Source organism: Osmia lignaria, chromosome 2 (assembly GCF_051020975.1).
Source record: "Osmia lignaria lignaria isolate PbOS001 chromosome 2, iyOsmLign1, whole genome shotgun sequence".
Lineage (NCBI taxonomy): Eukaryota > Metazoa > Arthropoda > Insecta > Hymenoptera > Megachilidae > Osmia > Osmia lignaria.
In genome coordinates, this window is record NC_135033.1 from 4,981,799 (window position 1) to 4,993,823 (window position 12,025).

Here is a 12,025-nt window from a genome sequence, read left to right on the forward strand (position 1 = left end):
CATGTCTGTTAAAGATAGCGTTGCGAATGATATTAGCGCGATTGTTTCCCAGTGTTGCGACTTATAAATACGTGATTGCTTTGCATTAGTTTATAGAGTTCTCTGCTAATTAGTGTTGCGGTAATGAATATTCGCATTTTGCATTAGAGTTGTGATATATGATGAAATGCCCAAAAACGATCCAGTGGAGTTGCCATGATCCATAAGGCAGCTATGGACCAGCTGCCATGATACAGCCTTGGATTGGCTGTACCCCTTTTTTAGATTAGTGTTGCGTCTTACAAAATTCGGTAGATTTGAGTAGTGTTGCGTTACAGTTCGCGTTTTCTCTTTTTTTCTTTTTTCCAGCTTAGTGTTGCGTATAATGGAGCAGCCTTCACGCGTATGCTTTTGTACATATTATATAATTAATGAAATTAGTGTTGCGAGTAAAAAATTTACGGTTTGAGAATCCCCCTTTTCTGCATTTTAATTGCATGTTTGTTAAAGATAGTGTTGCGATAGACATTAGCGCGATTGTTTCCCAGTGTTGCGACTTATAAATACGCGATTGCTTTACATTAGTTTATAGAGTTCCCTGCTAATTAGTGTTGCGGTAATGAATATTCGCGTTTTGCATTAGAAATGCCCAAACACGATCCAGTGGAGTTGCCATGGTCCATAAGGCAGCTATGGACCAGCTGCCGTGGTACAGCCTTGGATTGGCTGTATCCCTTTTTTAGATTAGTGTTGCGTTTTACAAAATTCGGTAGATTTGAGTAGTGTTGCGTTACAGTTCGCGTTTTTTCTTTTTTTCTTTTTTTCAGCTTAGCGTTGCGTATAATGGAGCAGCCTTCACGCGTACGCTTTTGTACATATTATATAATTAATGAAATTAGTGTTGCGACTGAATTCGCGGTTGTTATTAAATTTTTTACTTTTTTGCATTTATTAAATTAGTGGAAGTAACTATGACTCACATTCGGTGGGAATCCATTGCTAGTCAAGGATTCCGCGGCATAAGACCGTGAACACCATCTCTGGGAGATATACCCATGCATTACTAGGCCTTTGCAGGCGCAGTTTTAGAATACGGAACACTTCCATATGTTACCATATTCTAAACTGTAGTCCTTTTGTCTATACTATGGGCGTCCGTCAATCTGACACCGTTGGATGCAACGTGTTGGACGGGCGGGTAGCGCTCTTAGCGAAGGGGTGCACTCTGTCCTGGCGTTACGACGTCCAGGCGGGGTGGGTGGTATGTAGCGTCTGGCGTAAGTCTAGGGGGCGTGAGACCCTTCGTTGCCAGCCGATGTTTTGTCATAGTTCAGAATGTTTGCAATTTTAAAATTAGTGTTGTGTGTGATTTCGGTTTGTTTTATAGGGTTTGCTTAGGAATTGCTCTTATGGGCAGTCAAACTTTTCTTTTCAGGTTCCCCTGTACCCTCCCTCCCACTGCCCCGCCCCCATTCTTTTTTCTTCCCATTTTTTAATTTTGAAAATTTTGAGCATACGGTTATTGGAAATACTGTTAAATAATATATGAATTTAATGTTGTCAGAATATTATTAAATACGATAAAGTTTTAAATAGAACTTTATTCAAAGTTTTATTTAAAATGAAAGTTCATTTTATTGTGTGATGATTGGTGATAAATTATTTCAAGAAATATTTGTTCATTCGAAATAGCTTATTAAATTTTAATTCTACTTTATTTAAACAAAAGTAGTGGATGATCGTTGTTGAAGTTGTTCAATTTTAATTTTTGATCGCGATGTTTAGTTTCAAGCTTACGGAGAAGCTAATTAAAGTAGTGTTCTTTTATAAATTTTTAAATTATTTTCCTGTAAACTGAAGTCCAATCGTGATTTTGTTTTGGTTTTACTATTTACAATAAACTTGCACTATAAAGGTGTATTGAATAATATAATGTGATAAAGTTGGGTAGAGTCATGTTGTACGTACTTACATTGCAATAAAATACAATTATTTCAATTAAAAAATTGCGTAGTATTTATCGATAAATGAACGAATATTAAGTGTGATAAAATGAAATAATTAATATTCCTAACTCAAATAATTTATTGAATGACAGTATATGTTTCTAAATCTGTTTTTTCTTTATTGTGATCCTGAAATCCAATTGATTTTTCCTCTTTTCATTGGAAATGAGTTACTAACAACGACTATAATTTTTGTAACATTTTATTTGTACTAATGCATCTTTTTTTCAGCCATTAAATTTATTTTGTGAATGTATGGATTCAATTAATGAGTTTCTGTTACAGAGAAGTACCTTTATAGGAATTGTGAATTGATCATTTGAACTGGAAGGAATTTAGTATAAAATCTAAGATCGAAAGATGGAATTCAGGGAATCCAATTAAGATGAGGTGAAAATGACTGAAAAAGGAAAAACTGATTATTGAAGCTGACATTCAAAAATTATGTCTAATTCTTTTTAGTCCGTTTCAGGAAGTGTTCTGATAAGAATACTAAAATCTACAAATTGATTATACGTCTTTACTAATACCCTTTTAGATATTTATGTAAGCTGATTGTAAGTTTATTGATATGTAGGACAATCCTTTGACCATACAGTCATTATAGTCAAGTAATTGAGGAAGTACATATAATAAGTAGCCTTAAGCTCTGCAGTGTTTAATTAGATTTAAGTTTTATAGTTAAGTGTATTTTTAAGATGATTACGAGCGCTCGTATACGTAGATATTCTTAGTATTTGTATGTAGGGCAAATATGCAATTGCATATTTATTAATTACAGATCTGTAATCAATATAAAAAAATCTTGAAGTAGGATTAAAACAAAAACCAAAACGAAAAAACAAAAATGTAAATAGATAAGTAGATAGGCAGGTAGTGAATAAAATAATGCTCCTTTTGCTGTTCGTTTGCACAACAATGAAAATCGTTTTGCAAATGTACATCAAGAGGATGATGTTATTGAATAAAAATAAAAATTTGCATAAATGGAGGGTGGATGGGATGAGGTAGGGCGGGTCTCCAACCCGCAGCAACCTCCCCGTGGTGAGACCTGGGCAATCGTTATTATTTGATGACTAATTAATAACTGTATCATTATTTCTATGGTACATTTATTAATTATGCAGCAAATAATACGAGCGAATTGGCTGCGAAATTTATGCTTTTTTTTCTATTTAATCTCTGTTATATATTTTTCAGGAACTATGCCTTTCAGATTCTGAAGTGTATCACATTGCAACTACAATTTTACGGAATAAAAATTAATAATAATGAATGCATGGTCAGTATTGTTTAATTATGTACTTATACATATAGCTATCGTAGCATATACGTGTCATTTAGGTGTATGCGAAAGGTGATGTAGTATAGCATGCCGTTAGTTGATAGGGTTGATAGCATGCGATAATTGAGGTGGCGCTTAAATCAGTTTCTGTTCGGCCTAATTTTCGATGAAACGTTGACTGTTTTACCGACGCGGAATTCGAAGTTCAGCCTCGACGCTCGCATCACCTTAACGAGTAGTTTTTGCCATTTCTTAATAGATGGTGATAGTATCCCCTGTTTCGAAAAATTGATCGATAAATCGTTGAACAGTTTGCGCCGTTTTTGTATAGATGGCAAAAGGATTGAATTTTTAATTATTTTTTAAGGGCGATTTAATTTTGCAATTAATTTATAATTATCGTGTCTGTCGTTCTTTTTTCTCGTGTTAATTTTTATCTCTGTTGTAACTTTAAACTGAAGATATGCAAATTAATTGCAATTAATTAATTCGATCGTCCTTTTGTTATTTGACATAATTCACTCGGGTTTTATCGAATAATCCACGCTATGCTTTAGGTTATAACTTTATCATCTACTTTTTAGTTTCACTGATTATAATTAAAAGTATGGCGTACGATAAAGTAGAGAGGTTTCCAAAATTGATCACTCCGACTCCTGCTGAAGTTGCTCCAGGAACTTACGACCTAACGAATATATCTTGTCCTCAAAGACACCTTGGTATAATTATCAAATAACTTCTATTTTAAGCACATTAAAAATGATCATTTGTTCTGCAGCCGAATTTTCCCCTTTTCTTTGTGGAACGAGGAGGCAAACGCTTTCTGTATCCAAAAATGAAGAACTAGTACCCGGTCCAGGCTCATATTGCATAAAGGAACCACAGAAACACATACCAGAACGTAGTTTCTACATGTCATATGGTTCAAGATTGAATCTAATTAAACGTTATTTATAAGAGTGTAAACAATTGTAGGGAGGTGTCAGCATTGATTTCACTGATCCCAGGTTTAAAGAAAATAAATACGTAGGACCAGGTCCAACTGAATACGATGTGAAAGAAAACTCGTTTGATTGTTATAAAATAAGGTCTCATCCTGGAACTTGGAGAGGACCAGCAGGAAAAGTAACACTATTATTCGATGTTTAAATCGTACAATCATTTCTTGCAATTTAATTCATGAATTACAGTTATGGCTAGGCCGTCCTCCACGCTCGATTCTTCCTGCTAGTACGTCAGTTCCTCACAAAAATCACACAGGTTACCACGTTGACGAGTATGGTGTTTTCGTAAAGAATCCTCCACTTAAACACGAGCCAACTTTCCTATACAACGTTCCCCGAAAAGTATAAAACGTTTCTTCTTAAGAAATTTTCAAATTTGACCCTTCAAATGTCATAAGAAATACAATATTAAATTCTAAGGAAAGAAATATGACAACGTTGTTGTACAAAGGCAACTTTTGGAGTAGAATGTCGGGTAGATCAGCTCCACCACCTAGTTTAACACCAGGTCCCGGATATTACGAGTACGAAACAAAGAAAACAGCTACCGAGTTGCAAAATGAAAAAATAAGGGAAGCTAAAAGAATGTCATCCAGACAATTACGTTCCCTCGACATCATATATAGAAGAACAATTCGCGAAGTAAATTATTATATGGTGATAAAATCATCGTTAAACATTGTTAAGTAGATATGTTTAGAGGGAAATTTTATGCGTAGAATCTTCCGGCTCCTAACTGTTACCATGTGAAGGGCTCCTTCGACAGGTTCCTCAAGAGTTCATGCAAATGCGACCCTTACGCCTTGGAACCACCCCCTTTTGGACGCACCGCGAAGGTAAACTTATGAATAAATTCAGGCAGTGAGTTCATTTTCATAATTCGATTTCGAGCTAAATGCAACCATGAATGTTCACTGGCTTTGAATTATTTGGGTTTAATTAACGTCCAAAGAAAAACACTTCCCTTTAGTACTTGTCAATTTTTCCATAAAGGATCAGTCTTTATATGTATTTTATCTTAGAGATTTGACGATAAGAATCAATCTGACATACCTGGTCCTGGAACGTATGATCCTCAAGATCGAATAAAATGTATAGGTTCACTTTATTTTCCTCCATTTGGTGCTTACGCTAATCGTTTTAAGAAAGAGTCAGAAAACAACGAACCAGGTATATTCAGCATCTGAAGTTCAATAATTTTAATGTTGCTTTTGCTGTATTCGAGGTATCTTATCTAGTAATTCGAGGTATTTTACCTTCTCAGCACCATGTGATTACCATTCGAACGTGGGCAATTTGGCCTACGAGTCTCAAAAACGATTCAAGTACAGCTATTCAAGACCGACACATTTCTTCTTCAATCAAATGTCTTCATTCCAAAACAACGAAGATTATTGCATTCCAAATTTTGTAGAGAAAAATCAAGTGGAAAAGTATGCAGTGTACCATGCTGCCTTCAAATCCAGAACCAAGAGATTTCCCAAAGCTCAAAAGGTACTTCCAATCCATTTACCCTATATATGTATAAATATTTTAAAAATTTACCGATTTATAACAATCGCAAATTATAAGTCAAATTGCACCGACGCGTACTGTGGGATCTCTTCTTTAGTCGACGCAGAATTACACACAGATGTCACTACCCACACGAACGTTCATTTAAACAATGATAAATTGTTTCAATTCTAACAGAATTATCAGTAAATATAAAAAAAACATATCCTCAAACGTTTATCTATAAAATTAGCCTTCAGAAAAAGAAGAAGAATTCAACAATTTCATTAAAGAAACCCTGTTTTAAATCTTCACCCCCAATGTTGCAGAAGAGAAAAGATTAGCTTGTTCTTTGACAAAGCTGATTCAGTTCGAAGGGCAAAGATTGAAAATGTTTAATCAGGATCGGGGGATTGCTTTAACGAGGTCGTTGAAGGTTCGAGCCAGTAGTCACGGTAAGTTTGTGGTCAGACCGTATCCGGAGGATTCTTTTCGGGAACTCAGCGGAGCCAGGTAATCCTGGGGCGCGAGGTAATCAGGAGTGGCCGAGACGAAATTAATGGCAATGGTTCGGAGCGATGCATCTGTACCTAGGGCGGTCCAGGGCCAAGATCCAATTTGCTCGTTAATCGAGAGACCATCGAAGCGGATTCGTACTATCTGTGCAACTAGAGATAGCCTCGAACAGTCGCACCAATGCGTTTCTGATCCTGTTCAGCCAGGTGTCCTTTGAGGCTGCACGTTTCACGAGAAAAGGTGGAATCCTTCTGTGAAATTCGTCTTTTGATCGAAACGCGGAAGCTGGACGTTTGACGAGAGGACACGCAGAAATTTCATTAAACGTTTTTGGGGTTGATTCTCGACTTTGGTGCGGTTTTGAACTCTCGAAGGGAGGAATCGAAATTGATGGGCGTTGTTACGAGATCGAAGAACTAATTGAATAGTGTTTAAAGGATCTATGAATTTTTATTTTCATCACAACTTATTGTTAGATAGAAATCGTGTTCGTCGTGTTTCCTCAGACAGAAGTATCGCGACGGGACAATAAAAAGCCGGAAGGAGATGTCGTTGCGAATTCTTACGTCCAGTGGGTAAGGACGACGGGTAGGACGACGTCGTGGAGATTCGGTGATATTTACATAACGTAGGGATACGTCGTAACTCGACAGCGCCGGAAATGACGTGCCGCCATACTCTGCAGGTCATTTCCACGGTGGAGGCGCGTGGCCGACATGGCCCGGAGAAATCACTTCCGGCTCGTTGAGCCGGAAATTCGAGCCAATCCCTGGCCCCGGTGTCTACTATCAGCCTCGAACGCGAAACGTGGATCGTCGCGAGTATCGACGTTTGTATTCGTTTCTGAATCGAACGACCTTGTCTCGGCCGATCGGATTATCGACGAGACGGGATCCGCTTAATTGACGAACCTGATCGGATACTCGGAGAAAATGGATTTTATATGCAACGATTCGAGCATATAAGGAGAACGGCGAGGATAATTCAGCCTCTGCTTGAGGAACAAGTCTTTTATATTACGAACGATTATAGGATACTTAAGTTTTATAACTCATCTGCGTTGATGTGAATGTAATCTAAAAGCTACAAGGGCTATTCTATTATACAATGCATTATAAATCGTTCTGAATACTTATACTTTTCTGTTGCAGCGAGTTAATTTCTTTTAATGACTCTTGAGAAATGAAATATTATAGATAGGGGATGATCGTTTCTCCGAATTAAATACCTTGAATTTATAAGATTCGCGATTACTCTTTTGGTAGAAATGTTGATGAAACGATAAATTGTTCTTATATCTGATATATCGATGAAGATCGAGTGACTTTTCGAACCAATAACTCATGTATAAATCTAATCGACGCCGATCAATAGACCACCTCTTCCTGGTTCCCAAAACTCCGAACCCTTATTATTCAATATTTATAGGGCGACATTCCCGATCCGGGTGCTTACGAAGTCTTAACGGCTTTCAAGGCAAATCGTGATCGATGCGACATCCTCTGTAGACCAGTGCCCTTCGGTTCTCGAATCAGTCGATTTCCACCGACACCGCGCAAGGACAAGGACCACATGCCTGGGAAGTTCAAACCGACTATCCTCTCAAACACCTTTTCAAACTCTGTTTTTAATTATTAAATCATCATTTCAGATCCAACGTATTACGACGTGGCTGGAGATATCTCGATGGGTGTGAAGGGTGGTGCGATATCTCTTGCCAGAAGCGCCGATGAGAAATTTCGAAAATCTGTTCCTGGTCCTTCACATTATTGTGTAAGATTTCAATTTCTAAAGTTTTTTATTAAACCTTCTGTTTTTAACGGATGGACGATATTCTTCATGCGCGATGGTCCATTTTTCGAGGATGTATATATCCACGCTGTTCGGAGTGAAAGGGTTAATGTAGCATGAAGAGGGAAACGCGAGGATTTCTAGAACGTCGTTTCGTCCAGGATGAAACGAAAATCGAACTGGTCCCGTCGTGTGTTTTCACGTTGAAATTTCTATTCCGTTCGGTTGGTACACGTGCACGGTATTTACTTTGTTGTCACGGGCCAGGATATTGCGTGCTCGCGGGAATAATACCGGATACTTCAGATGGTGATGTATGAGCCGCGTTACGAGAGATGGTTAGATGGGCCGGCAGTTCGTATTACCTTTGTCCAACTCTCTCGTTTCGTTGCTGTCCGTGCACGAAGTGGCTTCGTAAATAGTCCGAATTGAAACAGAAGTCTCTTTTCCTTCTTTCATCCTGTTTCGCGAAACGAACGTGTCAAGGGAACGGAAGCGAGGTGCATATAAATTTGGGGACGTTATTCTTTGAGATTACTGTGGGACACGGTAGAATTAGGTAGTCTGTGTTTAAACTGAGATTTGAAGTTTATTTTTCAGCAGGATAAATATTAAATTGGAAGAAAAACATAGGCGTTTTTTGATACAATTTTCAGATTCACCCTTATCTCTCCTCGTCCATTCTGAAGAAGACATTCAACGCGAAACTAGGAAAACCGAAAGTTATCGCAGAAATGATGAAGCAGGAGGAGCCAGATACGAAAGTACATTGCCCTTGCAAAAGAAAGAAACTTCGCTGGTTCACGATGGGTCCAAAAGAATACCACCACTGTGACACAGTATGTATGAATAAGGAAACATTAACCGATAAAATCTTCTGAAACTGTATTCGTATGGCAACTATCCGTCGTACTTCAAACTCATTTATAAAATGATTTATTCTTATCAATGAATTTTTAAAATTTTGTTTACATATTTATCACTTTTCAATACAGTCGTTTTTCTACCCCGATGTATGATATTATTCTTGTAATTATTGAATTCGCATCAGCCATTCATTAATCACAATTCGAAGTTTTCTCTCCTCCAACAGAATCGTGAAACGAGTTTCAACAATAATGACATAAATATTCCTCCCTCGCGGTCTGTTCATTAACACCCCATTATTATCCGTGTCGACTGTCGATGACACGTTACCAGTTCGTCGAGCACGAATTTCCAAGCAGGTACAATTGTTCGCTTCAAATTTACGTAGATCAAACGTAAACGTGTCGCTCGCGCGACTAACAGTCTCTGAAGAATTTCAGTCTGAAGTGCCTTCGGGTAATATCATCGAGTACAGGTTGAAGGGAATCGAAACGCAGAAATTCAGTTGTCGTATCGCGTTCGCGATTATAAATCGGCATCGCCGCGTAAATTATTCGAGGCCGCTCGTAAAAACGCTGATCGACGCTCTGGCGAATTTATTCGATTACCATGTATAATAAAATCATTCGACACGCGGGCAGAAGGAGAATCGATGTGGGATTATGTGTCGAGAACGAATCGAAATCTGACGGAAGCAACGTCGACGTGTTCATCGACTCGTGCCACGAGTACACAAAGAGAATGGGTGCTCGTCGAAATCAGTATTACGCCATGTTGCTGAAATATGCGATGCAATATTTTTGCACACGACGATTTTCCCTTTTTGCTTGTTCGCAGATGAAAACCTGCGATGTTATTGCACATTGTATGCAAATGAAAAAATTTAAATGCATTAAATTTTGCAAATTCTTTATAGATCTCGGAAAATTTGTCTTGACGCGTGATCGTCATTATCGAGACGAATCAGTACGCTGGATGATTCTCCATTTACGATCCGCGTCTTTGCGAAAGAGCTGTAAGTTCACGTCAGTTTTGCTTTGCTCGTCGGCCATCGTTGCCGGGTAATAAATACTTTAATTGCAAGACGAAGCTTCTCCTTTTATCTCCCCGTGGCTCCCTTCGGCGAAAAAATCCTTCGAGGGTATTTAAAGTCTCGCAGTTACTTTCGTAATTACTCTTCGTTTCGCTCGCCACGACGGCAACTAGAAAGAAAAGAAAGTAAAACTGAAAACCGAGAACCTCCGCAGTTATACTGTTTTCCCTTCCCCGTAAGACAAGAATATTTATGCATCACTGTTCTCACTGACGTACGCCATCTTCAATAACGTATAAAAAGACTGCAACCGTGCTTCCTGACCCTTTACCATCTATTTGCATTTTTTCAAACGATGAAACATCATTTATGCATCGACTAACGGCGCTCGTCTCAACATTCTATTGCTAGCAACGACGAGAATTTTATTTCTCAGTTGATGTTTACTTCCAGTTGTCCGTTGGAACGAATACTATAATTTGCCACGAGATTAAAAATACTTGCCACGAGATTAGCGAGTCTATTTTATATATAACGTTAGATGCATTCGTCTTCAGACACTCAGTAGTTAAATATTTAAGTACTATCTGCGGTACAGCGACCGACGTGAATTATAGTGAATTATTCAAATGAATTCTCAAGAGTAATTTGAAATTTGGAATTTGAAGTGTCTCGAATTTTCTAGAGACTGTTATCAATCAACCGAGTTAGAAATGGCAACGGTAAAATATTAATTTAGGAAATAATCATCGTAGTCGGCGGCATCGATGGCCGCTAATTTCCTCACGGGATCGTGATGCTCCGCTTGTCACCGGGTCCTGAAAGCAATTCCATAGATTCTTGCCTCGCAGGAATGCTTTGATCGTCGCTTCTGAACGTCACTCTAACGAGAGACGGCGAGTTAACCGCAGATTTTCCCGTTATAGCTTTCTCGGACCGCTTTGAAACACCTTGCCTCCGACACAGTCGAAACGACATTTGTCAAACGGTGTCCTAGCTTCGTCGCATCGCCGAGGCAGACATATCGCAACGTAGTTCCCACCTCGAATACATCGGACGCGCCATTGCATCGGCGTTACACGCTCGGATGCGGTCGGCGCCGATTGACGCGGGTCATTTTGCGGTCTGGGAACACAATGGAGTCTAGCCGGGGGATCTTGTTGACGCGAGCACCGGGATGTCATCTCGTCGCTGTGAATTCGTCCAGCCAGGGATACTCCCTGGAAATTGCGTCTTCGTGGAGGGTGGTTTTTAATGGGGTTCCTGTCGAGAATATTACTTGGACAAGGCAAGTTATGCATACGTCGATCGTTCAAAGACATGGTGGCATTCTTCATCTAATAGGATGGTTAAAAAAAGAAAATACTAAAGATACAAATAGATTGGACAGAATGTGTAGAATACGGAAACGCGTGGAGCTTGAGTTTCATCCCATATTCGGGAAAGAAATATACTTGAAAGAATGAAATGAACCGAATATCGTTATCTACCCCTCGTCAAACGAAAATCCAGACAGAAGTGCATCGCATTGCTCGATCATCAATGCTTTCCAACACGGCCAGACAACGAACATCCGAATCTACTGCGTTCCGAGAGTGTCTCGACACGCGTGAACCGAACAGCCCTTCTCGCAAAATACGAGCAAGCACGATTTCAGTCCGTTGCTCATCGACACGTACACGCTCGGTGCCCTGTTCGCTTGGTGTCAACTCCTTGTAAACAATTTCAACAGGATCCGCGAGATACCGTGGAGTCTGTTAATCGAGGGATCTCCAGTCGTCGTTGATAACGTGGCGGCGTTCGCAACGAGGACGACATTAGCGTCGCAACCCCACATCGGACAGGGCCAAGGGTATCAATCAGTGGTACATGAAAGGGGCGCGGTTCGGCCACGTCTGTCCTCGGATCTCGCATTGTCTGCTTGCGACAGATAGACAGAAGCGACGCGAAGTTCCGACGTATCTCTATCTGATGACGCTTCTGTCACTGGTAACGCCACGTCGCGTTACTTTGTTCCGCGACCACCCCTTCGACGATACCCTCCTACCGG

The 12,025-nt window shown here is 39.3% G+C and overlaps 1 protein-coding gene across 1 annotated transcript; it reads left to right on the forward strand.

Moving 5' to 3' along the window:
- The first annotated feature begins 3,771 nt into the window (after positions 1-3,771).
- On the forward strand, positions 3,772-9,061 carry LOC117605936 (sperm-tail PG-rich repeat-containing protein 2). Its single transcript, XM_076689707.1, has 10 exons — positions 3,772-3,989; positions 4,049-4,171; positions 4,250-4,395; positions 4,461-4,616; positions 4,695-4,916; positions 4,994-5,110; positions 5,297-5,444; positions 5,539-5,768; positions 7,713-8,057; positions 8,732-9,061. Exons 1-9 carry the CDS (start codon positions 3,878-3,880, stop codon positions 7,920-7,922), a joined length of 1,464 nt encoding a protein of 487 aa, XP_076545822.1. The 5' UTR covers positions 3,772-3,877; the 3' UTR covers positions 7,923-8,057; positions 8,732-9,061.
- Positions 9,062-12,025: the final 2,964 nt, after the last annotated feature.